We start from the raw sequence: 18387 nt of genomic DNA on the forward strand, positions 1-18387 counted from the left end.
ATTTATGTACCCCACTCCCCTCTGTAAAGCTCTGTGCGCTTGAGGGTAAAATAAATAAATAAATAAATAAATAAATAAATAAATGCTTTAAACCATGTATTCTCAGTATGTTTCTGCATTGTCAGCACCACTGTCAGTTGCTATGTAAAAGGGCAGAGTATTTCCATGGTGTTCCACGGCTGACGCTGTGCTTGCAAGGTGAAATCTTGTGTTTTGGCAATACCTTAAATTACCTCAAAAATTGTGTTCAAGCTTACGTAGTTTCATTGAGGTCTTTGTAATTTACTGAAGCTTCAAAGTTGGCCTGTGATCAAGGAACCAACAAAGCTCTTTAATAAGAAGCTAAGTTCTGTGAAAATACATAAGGTGGAGAAATTTTCCCGAAAGGAAAATTCTGAGGGACTCACCTGTTTTTCGTTTGTTTGCTTGTTTTTGGTGGTGGCGGTGTCTTTTTATTCTTTTGGTAGCCTCATATTTTCCCTTACTGGAGAGCTTTTCAGGTGTCAATTTGTTAGAGTTCTTCTGCTGTTATCTCGTGAAGGTTTTGCAGCTAGCCATTGTAAATAACGACACTTTTCTCGAAGGTTTTGCCGAGTCTTCCGAGACAGAAGGCGGCACAACAACAAGCAGCAGCCTTGAAGACTACCCTTCTGGTAAGTAATAGCAATGCTTCATTTATGAATGGCTCTGGATGACCCTGTGCTTGTCTGTGTAGAATACTCATTCTACGAATGCTGCCTGAGGCAACTTAAGGAGCAGTCTGGGAGTGGACGGGGGGGGGAGGTCTTATAAAATGCCAAGCAAAAGATGATGCAGTCTTAGAAACTTGTCAAGAAGTGGCAGTTTTTTGAGCTATGGAAATTGGCTAACTGTGTCCATCCTGAGGCCTTTCTTGAAGGTTACAGGAATTCCTTGTAGCTTAGGGAGTTGAGGGGTTTTTAAGTTGCAGCAAATTCTACTGATGTTTGCAGTAGTTGGAAGTAATGGAAACTGAGTAAATGAAGCTTACATGTTTTTATTCTGGAGCTCATAGTGCAATGTGGCAATGCGTCCTCAATTTTTGCAGTTACCTAAGCTGTTGTGAAAGTAACAGTGATAACGGTGCTTCGTAGGATTTGCACCTCATTACTGGATTAAATCGCTCTTAAATTTATTTGAAATAGCATTGCGATTTCCTTTATGAAGTATTAAGGATTATAAGGACAGTATCTTTCTTGGTGGGAGTAGATTGTGCCATCAAAAATTGTTGCAATTTGCACTCGTCAAAAGAAAACCTATGAAGCGCCTACATTATAAACATGAACACACGGACTTGTTCTATGTACGTTCATGAACTTCACTGGCATTTAATTATTTCGCACAGTAGAGGTGGTAAACTAGAATGTGGCTCACCTTTTTTTTGTTTTGTTTTGTTTTACTAGAAATTCAAATTTTGCTAAGCTTACGATTTTAGGGTGATTAGGAAGTCATAGTTGCTCTTTTTTTACAGAACGACCATTGGTGTGTGTGATCTCCAAGAATGTTGAGCACGAAGCTGCTGTTCCCCAGGGATACTGCACGCATCTCGTCTTCTCTGGCGCACTTTTCAACCAAGCTACACAGACCATTGTTGTTCCAAGTGCGTGATCACTACAAGCATTTTCTTTTCTATGATGTCTAACCTAATGTTGAACTGTTGAGATGAAACTTAAAATCTCAATGAACTTGGCTGCAGAAATCTGTTCAATTTATCGTCTTTCCTGAACAATGAACAGCATTGTCTTTTGAAAATCGTCAACAATTCCTTAATTCTAGCACATATATGTGTGAACAGACTGTCGTGGCTCACTCGATGTGAAATGGAAAGTGCTGGCTTGACAGCCTAAACATAGCCATGCCTTCCGATAACCCCGATTTGTAAGTCGTGAGATTTGACCCTTTCAGTGGCTTCGACTGTCAACTTATCACATATTTCGTCCCCTTTTCTCTACCATCCCAACAACTTTGTTGTGACGTCCCACATGCATCACAGTTCCAGTTTCTTTATCTGTCAGATATCTGCCCACACTTGCAATGGTGATTATTTTCTAGTGCGTAGCTCATGCATAATTACTATGCGAGGGCTTAGGCAGCTATAATGGCTATCTTCCCCGAGAAAAAGAAAAGTTGAGCATTGCGATTTACTTCTGTGTACTAGAAGTACTAGAAGTACTTCTGTGTTCTATGTACGTTCTGTGTTCTATGTATGTTCTATGTACTACATAGTAGTACAAGTAAAACGTACATCTTAAGTGGGCCTCTCCTCTCACCTTGAAACTATCCTGAACCATGCCACCCAATTCATCGCATCAGACTATTTAAAGCAATCTAGCAACACGCTACTAAAAGGCATACTCAGCCTCCGTTGATAAAGCTGCCCTGCTTTTGTATAGTAACTTTGTAATTAGCTTTATCCATACTAGAGCTTTCCTACTATTGTTAATAACTGATGTTTTTTTCCTAACTTTTCTTGTTTGTTTGCATTCTCTTGTGAGCAAAGGAAACATATTCAAGCTTTTGCTGATGTAATGCCCTTGGGCCTTTCATTATCACCATTATCATCAGCCTATTTTATGCCCACTGCCGGACGAAGGCATCTCCCATCAAATTTATATTAGTTTGTCTTGAGCTAGCTGACACCATTCTGTGCCTGCAAATTTCCTAATTTCATCACACCACCTAGTTCTGAGCCGTCATTGACTGCAATTTCCTTTCCTGCCCAAACTCCATTTTTTCCCTCAACTGTCCCCAAATCCCCAAATCCTACCTTTGTTTGCTCTGTAATCCACACCGCTGTCTTCCGAATGTTATGTCTTTCATTTTTCGTTCCATTAGTTCATCGGCACTTTAAGAATGAACAAATGAAATGAAACAATTTATTTCAACCTTCTGCTAACAATAGGCAGAAACCAGTAAATTATTTTCTGTAAAACCCTTGTTCATTGTTGAGCATATTTGATGCAAGCATGGCGTGCCTCATAATAAAATTGTGGTTTTGGCACGTAACACCCCAGAATGAAAAAAAAAAATGTTTTTTATTTGTTTTTTTTATGCAAACATGTTTTCTGCCCCCAGGAGGAACATGGCGCTGGAGGCAGCTACGCCGTGACATGGCACTCTTTCTTGGTTTCGATGATAACAGCCTAATTAGATACCTGATCAAGTATGGCTCCAAAGCGGGCCTGGCCTTTGGCACGCTGGCAGCAGAAGTGCTGAGAGAGCAGAGTTTCAATGGACTTGCTTTACTGAATGTGAACAGAACATCTCAGAGCATAGCGAAATTGTCAGACGGCCTCGCAGTAAGTATAGTCCTTGGATTGTATAAATATTGACCATGCGATTCATTGTTCTGGGTAAAGATGCTGCTCGTGTGTGCAACCTAATCAGTAGTTAATTACGCACAGTATATCCTTGTTAACTAGAACTCTGATATCTCGAAATATCTGTTAAGTCAAATTTTTTTTCCTGGCTTCATGTCAACTCCATGTACTTTTCACCTCTCATATCGAAATGCTGTTGGGCTGCACTCAGGATATTCAAAAAATCTCGACTGTGAAAATTAAGGGAAAAAGGCGCTACCCAAAAGCTTCCATACTTTGTCCGCTGCTGCGATATTGTCAAAAGTGACAGGAGTGGAGTTTGTAGCAAAATCCGTTTGATTCTACGCAACTCTTCACAGCCAACTGCGATTTTGCTAATAATAGACAGCTTTAGTTGGGCACCGCCTACCTTACGCTCTGCTTAGATTTCATGTGCTGAAACACTGCAGGGAACTGTATATTTCGCATTGGTTGAGCACGTCTTGCTGAAAGGCAAGCGATGTGCTATCAGCTCGGCTGCAAAACTACTGAGAAGCCAAGCGGTCGTGCTCTCATGCACAAGTGCACTAGCGTTCCCGCTAACCAGTTGTATGGAAATTGCAGTGTTGGCAAAGCATGACGACCCGCGTGAAACCAGGGCTGGTATTTTGCAGCGATGCCTTATGACTTATTCTATACTAGTCTTATCATCCACCGCTCACAGCCGGCTGATCCCGTTGATAACGCGAGCGGACAGTCGCTCTGACCACTGACTAAGCACGATAAGTGCGATAAACGCGAAAAGGCATTAGCACTGGAAAGGCATCGCTACAAAATACCAGCCCAGCAACCCAACAACAGACACGTGAGAAGTCTTGTGTACTCGTGCATAAACAAAGCTCCAAACAGTGTGCATGCATGAACATGTGTATTCGGTATAATCTGTGTCTTTCGGAGATAGTTTTTGCTCTGGAAATGTCGGGTGCAGAGGCACACATTATCTCACAAAAGTGATCTACCAAAAATGCCACTCCTGGCATATTGATCTATTACGAGAAATTTAATGGCTTCTGGTGTCTATTTCAAAAGGCTCTATGTGGTCTATGCACGGCCAGGGGCTTATATTTTCGTGAATTTGCTGATCTCTAAATTTTGCCACTTTTTACAACTTCAAGTCAATGGGGTTTTACTATTTCTGTACGAGATTACCTTCTTTTCTTTCTTTTAGTACATACATTCAGTATGTCCTGGACATAAATGCCAACAGTATGTTCACATGTGTATTGCAGCTAAGGCATGACCAAATTAGGAGGCGCTTGAAGTCCTACCCACCCTACTCAAGCACACAGGAAATGTAGAGATGCTCTCTTTTTACAGCCACTGAAATGACTGATGCAAATAAGAAAGGTTTCATGAAAACTGAAGCATTACTTTTGCAACACTTGAGCAGTAACAAATACAAACACGTCTAAAAAGCAACTAACACATTTAAGGCAGACAAACCTGCATTAATTTGTAGTTCACGTGAAAGACTTCATTTACCTGTTTCTCGAAGGTTTGATTCACAAATAAAGGTGTTTTCTGGAGCCATGTGGTTTTACTAGTATAAATGTGTTTTTTTATTCAGGCACTCAGTAACAGATAAGGCTGCTATTCTGAAATTTTGCAATTTTTGTCATGTTTTGGTAGAATAAATTTAAGTAGCAAAGTAAAATGTCTGTTCCAAAGGGCTGCTGAGCATTATTTATTTAAGGGATTTATAAATGCATGCTCTTTCTTCAGGTGATTCATGAGTTATTTGGCAATGACCTGCAAGTCGTGGTTAGCCTGGATATTGTTGACGTTGCTGCACCTCCAACCCTGATGGCAGTTCGTCTTCATGACATCTTCAGGTAATCTTGCGCCAAGTTAAATATTATGTTTTGATTGTCTAATTTGCTCGTATCATGCAGGTTCAGTCATTTGGTGGTATTCCAGACCCACTACAGGCAATCACTTGGGTATTGTGAAGTGGCATTGACATCCACGTTTGACATACCCAACCATTCTCCAACAGTTCCTGTGGTAAGGCAGAAATTGCTTCATACGGAATAATCAACTACCTACATGTGTGGCATATGTTAGCCAAACATATTCAAATACTGGCTTGCCGAAGCCCGTTGAACATTATGTCAAAGCATTGTCACCACTTCTGTCTCCTTTATGTATATGGCCTCATTTTTGGATGATGTTCTTCCAGTTTCTTTTATTTACCCAAACTTTCCTTGATTCCTTTTATTGGCTCATAAGGATTATTTCATTACCTGTTGAAACTCATCTCAATCTTTGTTTTCTCCTTGCCAATGTAGTTCAGATTGTGTCAAGTCTATTCACCTATACCTGGGCCGTATTTGTGTTAGCCCTTTAATGATGACACATATAAATACACAAGAAAAAAAGATCTTTTTTCTGTCTAAATGTGAAAAACCCAGAGAATAAGCATAATCAATGAAAAGCAAAAATATTTCGTGGAAGCTTTTTCAGCAGTAGGGGGATAACCCCAGGCAGAAAACTGGATGAAGCCTCCCCAAGCCACCTACTTTTTCTATTTGGAATTTGTATATAGCTCTCATCATATGTGAACCACAGGTGCACATTTCATTTGCTTTACACTATGTGTGTGACACCACTACAACCGGAGATCTAACATCGGTCTTTCTCCTCTGACCGTGCTTTCAAAAGAGAGCGAGAGCTTCTTCCTCGTCCTGTGTTTCTGCTTTAAACCAACAAATTACGCTTGCTGCCTGTCATTCAGGGTTGGCCGAAGACATTCAATTAGCAACTTTGTATTCAATACTGAAACTCGGCACGAAAAAAAATTTTTTTTTCTGGTATGTTGCCTGTAGGTAACATTAGTCAATAAAGAGTTAAAATAATGCAAGATTCCTATTTTAGAGAATTACTAGGTGGCATTACGCATGAAAGCATACTTTGAATTAATGCAAGGCTACCCCTTATTCTCCTTTTTTGAATTGCAGCGAGCTCAGCCACTTAGTAACTAAGCTTTTTGGGAATGGCACTGTGCTCTAGTTGTCTAATAGAAAGGTCTGAGGCACAGTTCATTGGCATTCTGTCGTAGACTAGATTACTAAGATTGTCTGATGAAAAAAAGAAATCTGCTTACAGGGAAAACTGAAGGCTCAGTTCTCTTTTTGTTGTTTTTCGCAACACTCAGATGATTTTTCAACCTTTTCACAGATTTAGGCCCCTCTCATGTGTGTGTGTGATATCACGCAGGTAGCTGTTTCAGGAATTAAAGGTAGTGCTGCTGCTTGTTCTATATTTGCGTTCTTGGTAAAAGCTACCCATTTGCTAATGAAGGAGCATTATCTGCCTATGCAACTTGAATGGTTTACTGTGGTGTCTCTTTTTATAAACAAATATAAAAGTAAACGAACGTAAGCTGCAGTCTGACATATAAGGGTCTGAGGTGGTCTTTGCTTGGCTGGTGTAGGACACTGCTCTGCGCTGGCTTGGACATATGGGTACTGGCAAGCAGGCGTGCTTCTCTGTGAACTTGGCCATTATGGAGTTCTCAGCCACAGGTGACTCGTACCTTTGCCAACAGAGGAAGGTTCTTAATTATGCCGAGGTAAGCATTACACTTGTGTGTTTTTGTCCTGCACTTGGGCCTCGACTATGCCTTACACTGCTTGGCTGTGCCAGCAGCCATGGCCACTTAATCAGCCACGGCGATGTGAGGCTGTTTCTGTAGGTCAGTGTGAGAGAATTATAGACAAAGAAGAAACCGAACTGGAATGATAAGGAACATGCATGCACATAATGCATCGACTGGCGGCACCTCATTTACTGTACACAGTTATTTCCAGGTCATTGAAAGCCTTGCCTGCATCCTGGTGCCAATAATTGTGTCGGTAATTTATGGAACCTATAAATTTCATAGTGTAACAGTGCTTGTGACCTTTCGAGTGTGTTGTAAAGCATTTAATATCTTGTTTACTTTATTGTCATGTGGGTGTAGATGGCTGTATTAAGCTGAAGGGGTTTTTGGTGTTTCAATATATGCAAATGGCAAAGGTGAACTGGACTGTCCCTTACATAAACACTCATTAGTTTCACAAATTGCAACTGATGCAAGAATGGCTGCACGTGAAGTCCCCTACTACAGTGTACCTCATAGTCGCATCATGATTTTGACATGTAAAACCATAAAATTTTATTTCAATTTAACAAATTGTGACTGGGAGTGATAAAAGTGCCCCTCCCCCGTCTCTTCTAAAGGTGCACCATGCAGTGTGGCTGCATAATGGCAGGTTTTCTTTTATTGTAGTGATGGCTTACTCACTTGGCAGCCCTTAGAAGGAAATGCAACTTCAGCTTGTTTTGAGAGAATGTGAGTGTCGGAAGAAGATGTGTTGTATTGCAACTTGTCTTGCAGGCTTGTGACACCGAAAACTGGGTCGAGGTGCGCCAACCTCGCGGTGCACTGTGCACTCTTCGGCAAAAGGGCAAGCTCTGGCAGGCATATGAAACTGAAGATCAACTCTCTGCTAAGGTCTGATCCCCTTGCTCTGTGTTCACTCTATAAGGCACAAAAATGTTCACCTGCCAGCCGTGCTATAGAACTTGAAATTGTGCACTGATAGTGCTGCAGCAGAGGGTCTGCAAGTAAGGCTTGCTCAATTTAAGCATGGATACTGGAAACGGCAGTGACTGCTTTATGCGTAGATCAATGAACTGTAGTCACTGTAAGTGATTTCCATTGGCTTGCAAATACTACATATTATTGGCCTGTGGTGCCTTTATCAGAGCAGGCATTTTTGATCATCTTAACATGAATCTGCCTATTTCTAGCTTTTCATTGACTTTTATTTTGGCTCCAGATTCACAAATTTATTTTTTGTGCTTAGCTGTGGTTTGTGTATTGTAAGAAGGATGCCATCTGCAGTGGACTGAAAGCACCACATGGTGGGCAGCTATGGCATCTGGTGAAACTTGTTTGATGCTGAAAGGGTCTATTGCTAACATTCAGCTTTATTCAAAGGACATTTGAAGTAGATTATAAAGCTTTAAAGAACCTTTGATCCATTTTCTCTCCCCCCCCCCTTTTTATTTTTCACAGGTTAGCAAAGCCTTCGATCGCAACACAGGAGCATGTGTTGCATTATTTAATGTGGACTATGAGAACTACAACAGTGCCTGCTTCCAGAAGTTTGGCCGAATGACTTCAGTAGTGCAGAGTAAGTCTGTCAAAACTTGCGTACAGCCGCCTGCATTTTTATTATCCTAATTTCAAAAGATTTTGTGCATACTGCTGATTTTATTTCACTAAATTATTGTTGCAAAGTAGAATTTCTTGGTCCTTATCATCCAATCAAACATCCAACATCATTATTTGTCTTGTTTGTACGGACTTTCATTAACAGCCAACAAAACCAGTTTACTTCAGAGCTTTGTTCCCGTGATTGCAAAGTGTGCATACAATGATAGTCTGTTTTCTTTGTCTTTCGTCTTAAATGCAAAAACACCCGTGTACTTAGATTTAAGTGCACGTTAAAGAACCCCAGGTGGTCCAAATTTCCAGAGTCCCCCACTACGGCGTGCCTCGTAATCAGATTGTGGTTTTGGCATGTAAAACCCCATAATTTAACTTTAATTTTTTTGTCTTTCGTCTTTTTATTTTTTTCTTCCTCCCCTCCCCCCTTAGTAATTCATCTGTAGTCATATTCATGATTGCCTGCAGTGGTTACACTTTTCCTATAAATACAGGTGACAGTCAGATTCAAAAAATTTATTTTTGAAGTGTCTTTACTTGACATTCAGTACAGATTTATTCTAACTGAAATGTGGATGCTATCACGGGCCCATGTCTGTCCACTTTTAGTATTTCATATTCGTGCATAATTCTTTGTAGGTAGTTTGGTTCATTTGTGTGCTCTACATTACACTTGCTACATTTTTGTGCGCTTTACTAGCTGTAGTGGTTAATTTTTTTCTTTGCTTATTGCTTATTCAACTTGGAAATGCAATTGCAGAAACATTCTGGAAGGGTGGTTTTTGCTTTGAGATGTGCACTGTACCAAGATTTTCTCTACTTTTAGATTACCTGAGCTACCAGCACCAGAGACCACGACCATTGAAACGGAGAGGACCAGTGAAGCTACCATTTAACAGAACACGTATGTATATAAACTGTTCCTTCCAGTGTGCAAAGGCAGGAAGCGTTTACATTTTGTTTTCCTTTGTAGAGTCATCAAAGAACAACCATCCAGAATTGATAAGTAAGATTTTTTAAAATTCTTTTTGCTTTGTCAACGTATTGTACGAAAAGCCTTTGATCACTTTTGCACTTGGTAGCTGTATCCTCTGTAACCGAGAGGGCTTGCAGAGAACAAGTTTATTCATGATGCTTGGTCCTTTCTTCTACAGAAAAAGCTCGATGTACCAGGCCCAAGACTACCTCGGGGCAACCTCATGTCCTTGCGTAAGTCTAAATACGGCATCAGGCATCACGGCACTGTGCTATTCAAGCACAAAGCAGACAGTATGCATCAACATTGGCAATTTCAAACTCCATCTTGCAGCACCATGAGATCACGAACGCATTCCTTTGCCTGCTGCACTTTCTAAGCAAATTTTGTCACACTTACCAGACAATGAGATGTGGTCACATTGAACTTAGTGACTGAAATGGGGAACACACATGTGATTGGAAGTGATGTCACTTGTGGATTCTTTCCATTGTCTGATGTGTCGTGGGACATAGGGCAGTCCTTGCCCAATAAGCATTTAAGGTGGCAAATAGGGCACATGGCATGGCACTTATTCTACTAATCCAGTAATCTAGAAGATATGCTTTGATGTCCTGGTGGGAGGCCACTTTGGCTTTTAGCAAATTTTGCTGTCTTTATTTCAAAACATGACAAAAACTTAAGTGCACAACCAGATGAGGACGGTGAAAGAAGTCTAAGACACACGAATGTTATTTATTTCTAACACACGTGCACTAATATAACAGAGCCATGCAAGTGTATGCGTGCACCACAAACAACTTAAACGGATGTTTTCCAATGTGCTGTAAAAACTTCGCAGTACTAGTGTTGACACGGTGGCCATAAACTGAATTATTAAAAAGTGAATTGATACTATTTACCTAAGAACACTAAAACTACTAGAGGCTTGTTCAGATGACTGCTAGCAAGATGCAGTTTGTTTTGTTGCTATATAATGTTTTGCTTTCTTTAAAATGTGGTTCAGTGTGTTTATTATACGCTTCATGACAGCCATACAGCTTGTGTGTTAAATTGTGAAATTTTTTCAGGTGTGCCCACTTCAAGTCGTCCACTGCTTTGCGTTCTTAGTGAAGAGTGGGCAAATATCGCTGATGTTCCAGAAATTTACTGCTCTCACTTTGTTATTGATGTGGCGCACCTGAACTTCAAAACTGGCTTGAGTAAGTCACCAGGATTATTTAAGCTTCTCTTGTTTTTTGTTTGTGAAATCATATTTAGTGCAAAGCTAATTAAAGTTTAGCTTGAAACTTGTTTGGCTGTACACTGCATGGTCTACAGTTGATAGCTTATGCTCCTACTTGATACCTGACTATATCAAGTGTGCAGCAGAAACAATGTGCTTCACATTAAAATTTGCACACATATAAAAGTACTCAGGCATACACGGTTCCTCTGCATATTGTAATAGTGAGCTGTGTTCATTCGTCTTTATTTTATTGAATTTAACATATTGTTCCAGAAGAGTATTTTGCAAATGGGGCTTTGTACACATTTAGCATGTAAAAAATGCACTGTGGCTGGCACAGTCAATTCTCAATAATTTAAGCATAACAATTAAACATTTCAGTTACATCTAGCTAATCTTAATATTCGTGTTAGCTGCTGAGTCAGCAATTGATTTTGAGATCACTTTATTTAAACATTGTAATACGGTTAAAATTTTATGGCTTCTGAGGGAACAGAGCAACGCTGTAAAAAAAATAGGACATTAATAGGGCTTGAATGTCAATGTGCCTGCATTTAGTATTCAAGCTGCTGTGTGTGTCGATAAACAACACTACAAGGTGGCTTGGCTGACTTGGTCGCATGTTCAAGGCTCTGATATCCTTACTGTGCATGCACATAAAATCTTGTTTTCCATGAAACCCAGCGAGCAATGAGCACTCGTTCACTCCTGTACAGTGCTCAGCGATTGAAACACAATATTTTGAGTGCATGGCCGCCAATGCTTTTTTGGCACCATTGGGCACTGGGGGCACTGTGGTATACAATGAAAGAGAGAGCCTTTGTGACACATTATGACTGCATTTCATCCCTTGGCGATCACCCAATCCAGTCCGATTATTGCATTTCAATCGCTGAGCACTGCACACAGCTTGAAATTTCTGCTGTATATTTGTTTGTAAATAGCTAAACAATGTCCTTGGCCATATTTTATCGAACTACGGGCAGTGAAAACTTCATTTAAGTCAAACAAGGACCTGCATTCCCCAGGAGTTCTCATTGATGCCGTTCGATTATAACTTTTCCTGCAATGGTTTTGCTTGAGTTTACAATGCCCTAGCTAGGTGGCATTTGTAAGCACCGTTGCTAGTGCATGATATTTTTTGTTTCTTTTTGCTTGCAGCCAAAGACCCTATTACATTACTAAAAGAAAAATTTGGCAAGAGACGTCAGTATTTGGTGAAAGTGTCTAAAATACCCATGCGGAATGTCACACAGTACGCTCAGGAGCTGTCGGCATCCATTTCAAAGCTGCAGTTGAACGGCATTGCAGTGCTAAACCAGCACATAGCGTCGCCTCTTTTGTCCTTGTTTAATGAAAGGCTCCAGGTGAGTAGAAAAGGAAGAAACTGGAAATTTCTTTTACATTATTCCGTAGGGCTGAATTTGCATCATATATAATATGGGGGCTTATAAGTGTAGTGCACTTTTGCATATACATGGTGTCCCAACTATCATGCACGAAGATTTAAAAATATGCAAATGCCACGTAGCTGGACAGAACTGAGGCAGTGTTGTTTGCCATCGCTTGGAGATATGTACTATTATTTTTTGCATTCAGCCTAATTACATAATTAGTCTTAATTAATGAATCAACTTCTGAAATATTATAACTAGATGAAAAGTGTCAATGACAAAATTGTAGAGAAAAATTAAAACTCCTGATACGGCTTTCTGTTGCTCAATACGTGTTACAGAAAAGTGAATTTCCGAGCGTGAAAGAAGCCCGCAAATACATGCAAAGTGCCTCGAGCGGCCAGTCGCACGGTAATTCATGTTGCTCCACAGTTTTCTCATTGACACTTTTCATTTAATTATAAATTTTAAGGAGTTGATTAAATAATTAAGACTAATCACGTAATTAGGCAGAATGCAAAAAATAATCTGAGTACCGTATTTTCCTGCGTATAACCTACACCAAAAATTCGAGAAAGTTGGCGGTAAAGTTGGGGTGCGGGTTATACGCGAATATTACTTGGAGATGTGGCATCATGGCCAGGTGGCTACACGGCAGCGCGGCGCGTGCTGCCGCGCTGATATCGATAAAGCTGATATCCAGCTTTATCAGCATCGCCGAGGGGGGGGGGGGGCAGAGCCGCTGGCCGATGATACGATGATGTGGACGAGTCGTGTATCCGTGAAAGGACTGTTCTTGCAAAGATTTGAGCGTTGTTGCATGCAGTTATTACCGCGGGTTATACGCACGGATATTTTTTTTCTTTCCCGGCTGTTGTAATTGGGGGTGCGGGTTATACGCAGTGGCGGGTTATATGCGGAAAAATACGGTATCTCCAAGCGACAGCAAACATTACCTTGGTTCTGTCCAGCTACGTGGCATCTGCATATTTCTAAATCTTGGCGCATGATAGTTGGGGCACCCTGTATACAGCCACCATGTCCAAAAACTTGGAAAAAAATCTAATCAACAGGTGCTTCTAAAACAGATTTCTACGTGCTGTTTGTTCATTCTGTCAGCCATTTCTGCCTAGTGCCTAATCACCTTCCATGAGTTTGTCAACGAAATAAAGCACAAATGAAATGAACAACACCAGGCCAACCTTAGGGGCTTGGTAATCCAGCTTCGTGAATTTAAAGAGAAATAAAAAAGTAATATATGTGTACAAAGAAAGAATTTAATTTCTGTTTGGAAATCCAGAAGTAGGTTTGTATTACGTTTGTGCAGTTAGGGTTTGAAATATCATCGTAATTTATAGGGCATTTAATGATCCATGTTATTTAAAAGGGGCACCAGGAGAAAACATAAGCTAGATTTGTAGATCACACCCATGAAATTGGTTAAGTCTTAGGTTTGCCAAAAAAGACAGCAATATCTTGGATATGCAGTGGTGATGTCGATGCTGCATTAGGGTACAACGAAAATTGAGAGAGGGAAACGGGGTTCCTGTGATTTTTTACACTGTGTCGTCATTTCTCTCAAGAAATGCTGGAAAGGTCTAGGCTTGCATAATATGTTTGCCTTTAGGGTTTTCGTTTTTTTTCTTTAGTAGGTGTTCCCAACATGTGGTTTATGTACAGCTTTACAGTCACACTAGAAAAAGAATTTCACTGCTGAATGTAGCTTTTGCTGAATCATATTTACTAGAATCTTAAGTTACAATTGTCATTCAATGTAGAACATAAATATGCAGGTTTCTGAAGACTAACTGATGGCCAAAGCATGCTTCTATTGGAATATTTGTAAAATGTTCTTGCAACTCCATGGTATATATAGTGTCCGACAGACTGAAGAAAAATGTAGCACTGTTCAGAACTTTAGTGATTTATTTCTAGAGGTTGCACGATTGCTAGTAATGGTCAAAAACCTCATTGTCACACAAGCTTCAGAATTAGTAATTGAAGCCTTTTCTTTTTCTTTTTTAGTTTTTCTTTCTTTTTTTTTCTTTTTCAAAGGAATTAGCTCAAAATATGGCTCTTACAATGTTACTGCCACATATTAGCAACAAAAGTATCTTGTAATTGGTAGTATCTGTTGGGGCGTGTGAAGTTTAGCATGATACATTGATCAAAATGTAATTACTTGCTCTGGCTGCACGAAAGTTACTATTGTGGATGCTATTGTGGATGTTCATGCACTATGAGAAGATTTCTGATTTGTGAATTTCTCTTGCATAATGTGCAGCTTTTCAGGCATTCAATGAGGAAGGATCTAATCTTGGTTGTGGGTCTTGAGGTACCAGACTTTGACGAGAAGCCAAGGGAGGTTGCCAAACGACTGGTGCCACTTACTAGGTGAGATAAATGCCTACACGAATTCAATGTCGTAGTCAACCTCTCCTCAGTCATTTATTTGCAATTGTGTCAAAGTCTGGTGCTTGTCGCTCAATGGGACATGCACAATCAGCCCAACACTAAAATTTCTTCTCTGGTGCTTACAGTGACTTAATGATGCTGCCATGTGACTGTAATTAGGTCTTTGAAGAAACATGTAATTGAGAAATAAGAGCATTAAGAACATACTAGCAGGATGCTTGCAGTCAGAAATACTTTGCAACTAAAATATACATGCTAAAGAGAGCAACTCGTAGCACTCGGGGAACGTGATCTAGCTAATGCGTACTACGTATTGTTTTTATTTCAGGACTGCTGACATCATCGTCTTGCAAACACACTTTAGGCGCCTCTGGAAGTTCTGCCGCACAGCTTATCCTTCTATTGTCCAGGAGAGCAATAACACTTGCCAGCAGTCAGTGCCTATGGTGAGTTGATCTTTAAATGAAAGTGTATGTAAGTCACTGCCGTTTCATTTTGCTAGACAATTCTTTTTAAGAAAGAAATTTTCTAGGTGCAAATTTAGCCTGCACTTCCTGTGCATGATACTGTACGCTTAGACTATAACTCATGTTAGTGACGTGTAATTTATAACGGGGCTTGCGATGTGAACTATTCGTATAAACAAAAACATGAGCCATCTGCAAAATAGTCAATAAGCATTTCATAAGGTTTGCTTTAGCCTTTGTTGATGCATTAATTTTTGTGTATTTTGCCATGATCCATTCACCTTAAATTTTACTCGTTAATGCGTACTGTTGTTTTGGTGCTGAGCACACTTTGCAAAGTAACATGAAATTGTTACATGAAATGAAAGTACATTAAACGATGTGTCCATCCAGTCTTCTTTGCCCAACATATGTTTAAATGAAATGTTTATGGCTTCTGTCCCTGCAGTTGAATGCGCTAAAGTGGGCCAAGCTTGTGGAGACAAACAAACACATGTGCCTTTCAGTCAACTTGGCCACCCTGCGGTTTCATTATGTCGACATCCCAGGCTCTGATCTTCCATGCACCAAGTCTCGAGAAATAGCTAATGTAAGTCGTCGTAGGCTTTAATCAAACTTGTCCCCCATAATCTGCAATGTTCGTTTTTGTTTGTTTTTCTTTTGTTTAGTACTGCGAATCTGGCACATGGAATGAGTCCACTGATGCACAGTTCTCCATGAGTGCACATCGATACAACGATGGACAGTGGGATGCATTTGAAGAGGAGCTATTGATCAAAGCCAAGGTGAGTCTTAATGGGTTGTTGGGGTTCTGCTAACTTGGTTCAATAGTAAACAATGTTGGTAAAATGACGAATGTCTTTTTGAAGTAAGATGTGATGTCTGGTTTGTTTTTTTTGCATGCACAATTTAAAAATATTTATTAATGTAGTCCTAGTGACGTTCTAGCCTTGTGCTTGACTTGATCGCTCCCTCGTCCTTTATTAGGTGGAAAAAATAGAGGCTGCTCGTCCCAAGAGCTGTTGGGCTGTCTTTAACATCGATTATGATCGAGACACGGTAGCCTGCAGTGTGCACAAGGAGCGTTTTGCACGTCTCAAGTCGCTAGGCAAAGCAGCTGGTAAATATTTCGCAACTTGTCTGCTGAGCTTGTTGGACTTTCCTGTGTTAGTACAGAGGATGTCGTGTGTAGTAATGATGCTTGTCTGGGTGCAAATGTCCACAATACGCTTCCTTTTTCAGGCTACAGCCCTGATTGGAAGGACAGTAATCAGTCAGGTGAGCATTGTTTTTCTATGTGACATTTCTAGTAAAAATAGCTACATATGACTGGAGCGCTCATTAGTAAGCTTTTGCAGGCCATTTGCTCTGCTTCATGCAATGCATTCTGTTGCAGTTAAAGACAGCACAGCGAGAGGTAGGATCGGTACTGCACCTTATAACAGAACACAGGCAGGAGGTGAGTGAAGTTTCAAGAAAACTCAAACACAGCCTTGACTGCAATGAGGCAGGCGAGACATGTACAGATAACTTGTCTCCTTTGGTTCATTTTGACATGTTCATATCTCAAACATATGTAGTGCTGCAATTGCAGGTTTTATGTAACTGCAACCTTACTGCCACACTGTGAAGCCAGTGCCAGTGGCAAAGTAGAGGCTGCAGTTTTTACTTGATGTAGATATTACCCAAAAAAAAATATGTGAACAGGTTTTGTCTCCAGTTACAAGCTGATAAATGTTTTGCAATCCTTATTGTGTAAAAAGATGTTTAGTTTTGATATTGTTGACATTTGTGAAAACATGAATAATGCTGCATGGGCACCGCAAGGAATTGTTATAGGGTGAACTGACAGCTAGTGAATGCTGTTGCAGGATCCCTCCTCTGTTTGTTCAGTGGTTCCATCTCTGAGGGCTTGCTGCCACCAGAAGGCCTCTGCACAGCGGCCATCTACACCAGCGTCTCATATGATGAAGTCAAGAAGGCCTTGGTTGTCAAAGATGGTGCGTTGCTAGTGTTATTGAAAGCAGTAAATACTGATGCTTGCATCAGTGGAGCTGACCTTCTGTGTCAAGCACCACTACATTTAGTTGAAATATGTAGATACGAAATTTATTAAACCATTTGATGAACAATGACAGCATGGTAATGCCACTTATGATTAATTCCATTCCAGCCGAAGGTCCAGGCCGGAGCCCATGCATTTCCATGGGCCCAAATTTTCGTCCTTTCTATGCTAAAATTGGCCTTTGCCGTACAATTGGAACTTGGTCAGCACACGCATGCCTGACCCCTATGGTGACCTCGATAGCGACCTCTTTAGGGGCAGCGTCTGTCTCTGCGGAGCTTAGAGGACAGTCAATGTGTTGAGCACACGTCATCACTTGTAGAAAATACCTTTTTTAGGCTTGCCCTGGTTAGATTTTCAAGCAATAACTATAGCTCACAATGTTTGAGTGCAGTATTCACCCGATTCTAATGCGCCCCTTCTCTTGTAAAAAAAATTGGGCTGAAAATTGCCTATGGGGTGCAATCAGACACAAAACCTTTGCAACGTTCGTATGTTTTGCCGCATAACAGAAATGTATTGCGGCGAAGCCTGCTTTATCCTCCGTGTGGCGAAGCTGACTTTAAAAGAACAGCTTCCATTGTGCAACATTTTCTTGCTAAAAAGTCGAGTGTACGTTAGATTTCTACTTTGTTTAGGAGTTTAATGTCATTTCTACATTAACTTACTACTTTAGACACATAGAAAGTGGGCGCTCGTCTAATTCGGGGGCGTGTTAGAAGCGGGCAAATACTGCCAAATGAATCAGTGGTGTGTTTTGGCGTTTTTTCTGCATGTTGTTTAATTTGGCCCACCAGATAATTCGATCAATTTCGTTGGTCCCGTCAGGGTCGAACTAACTGAATTCGACTGTACCTTCATTGTTGCAGCCCATTGCTTTGATGTAGCCCCTCAGGTCTAGATTTAAGTTGTCATTCAACATTATAGAGAGGGTTATAAAAAATTCAAAGGCATGGAATGAAGCAGCTGCAGACCAAAGGACACTATGGCTGTAATGAAGCGCATCATAGTTACAGTTCTAGGGAGAGACATTACATGATGCATCTTTTGTTTTGTTGTAAAATATCATTATGATGAAAATATTACAATCATGCAATACACTGTGCACAAAACCTGCAAGAAAAAACAAAGAAATGAAACTTTGAAACCTGAATAGGTATACTTTTAAGCTGAGCAAGACATATTTGAATATTGCATATTTGATCAGGAACATTTGTACAGCATGAAAAAAAGTTTTTGTGCTAGGATAT

The 18387-nt window shown here is 40.4% G+C and overlaps 1 protein-coding gene across 1 annotated transcript in view; it reads left to right on the top strand.

Annotated features, from left to right (window-relative positions):
• LOC119462047 (uncharacterized) overlaps window positions 1-18387 on the top strand; it is a 99811-nt gene that overhangs the window by 40755 nt on the left and 40669 nt on the right. Inside the window, exons 23-43 of the mRNA XM_049672403.1 lie at window positions 585-653; window positions 1490-1618; window positions 3094-3317; window positions 5100-5209; window positions 5270-5381; window positions 6811-6948; window positions 7756-7872; window positions 8440-8557; window positions 9419-9496; window positions 9566-9598; window positions 9706-9801; window positions 10639-10770; window positions 11958-12163; window positions 14475-14584; window positions 14934-15051; window positions 15521-15661; window positions 15741-15857; window positions 16060-16192; window positions 16315-16350; window positions 16469-16531; window positions 16944-17072. Of these exons, the coding sequence (XP_049528360.1) occupies window positions 585-653; window positions 1490-1618; window positions 3094-3317; window positions 5100-5209; window positions 5270-5381; window positions 6811-6948; window positions 7756-7872; window positions 8440-8557; window positions 9419-9496; window positions 9566-9598; window positions 9706-9801; window positions 10639-10770; window positions 11958-12163; window positions 14475-14584; window positions 14934-15051; window positions 15521-15661; window positions 15741-15857; window positions 16060-16192; window positions 16315-16350; window positions 16469-16531; window positions 16944-17072 (2409 nt within the window). The remainder of the gene's footprint in view (window positions 1-584; window positions 654-1489; window positions 1619-3093; window positions 3318-5099; window positions 5210-5269; window positions 5382-6810; window positions 6949-7755; window positions 7873-8439; window positions 8558-9418; window positions 9497-9565; window positions 9599-9705; window positions 9802-10638; window positions 10771-11957; window positions 12164-14474; window positions 14585-14933; window positions 15052-15520; window positions 15662-15740; window positions 15858-16059; window positions 16193-16314; window positions 16351-16468; window positions 16532-16943; window positions 17073-18387) is intronic.

The sequence above is a fragment of the Dermacentor silvarum genome, chromosome 8 (assembly GCF_013339745.2).
Source record: "Dermacentor silvarum isolate Dsil-2018 chromosome 8, BIME_Dsil_1.4, whole genome shotgun sequence".
Lineage (NCBI taxonomy): Eukaryota > Metazoa > Arthropoda > Arachnida > Ixodida > Ixodidae > Dermacentor > Dermacentor silvarum.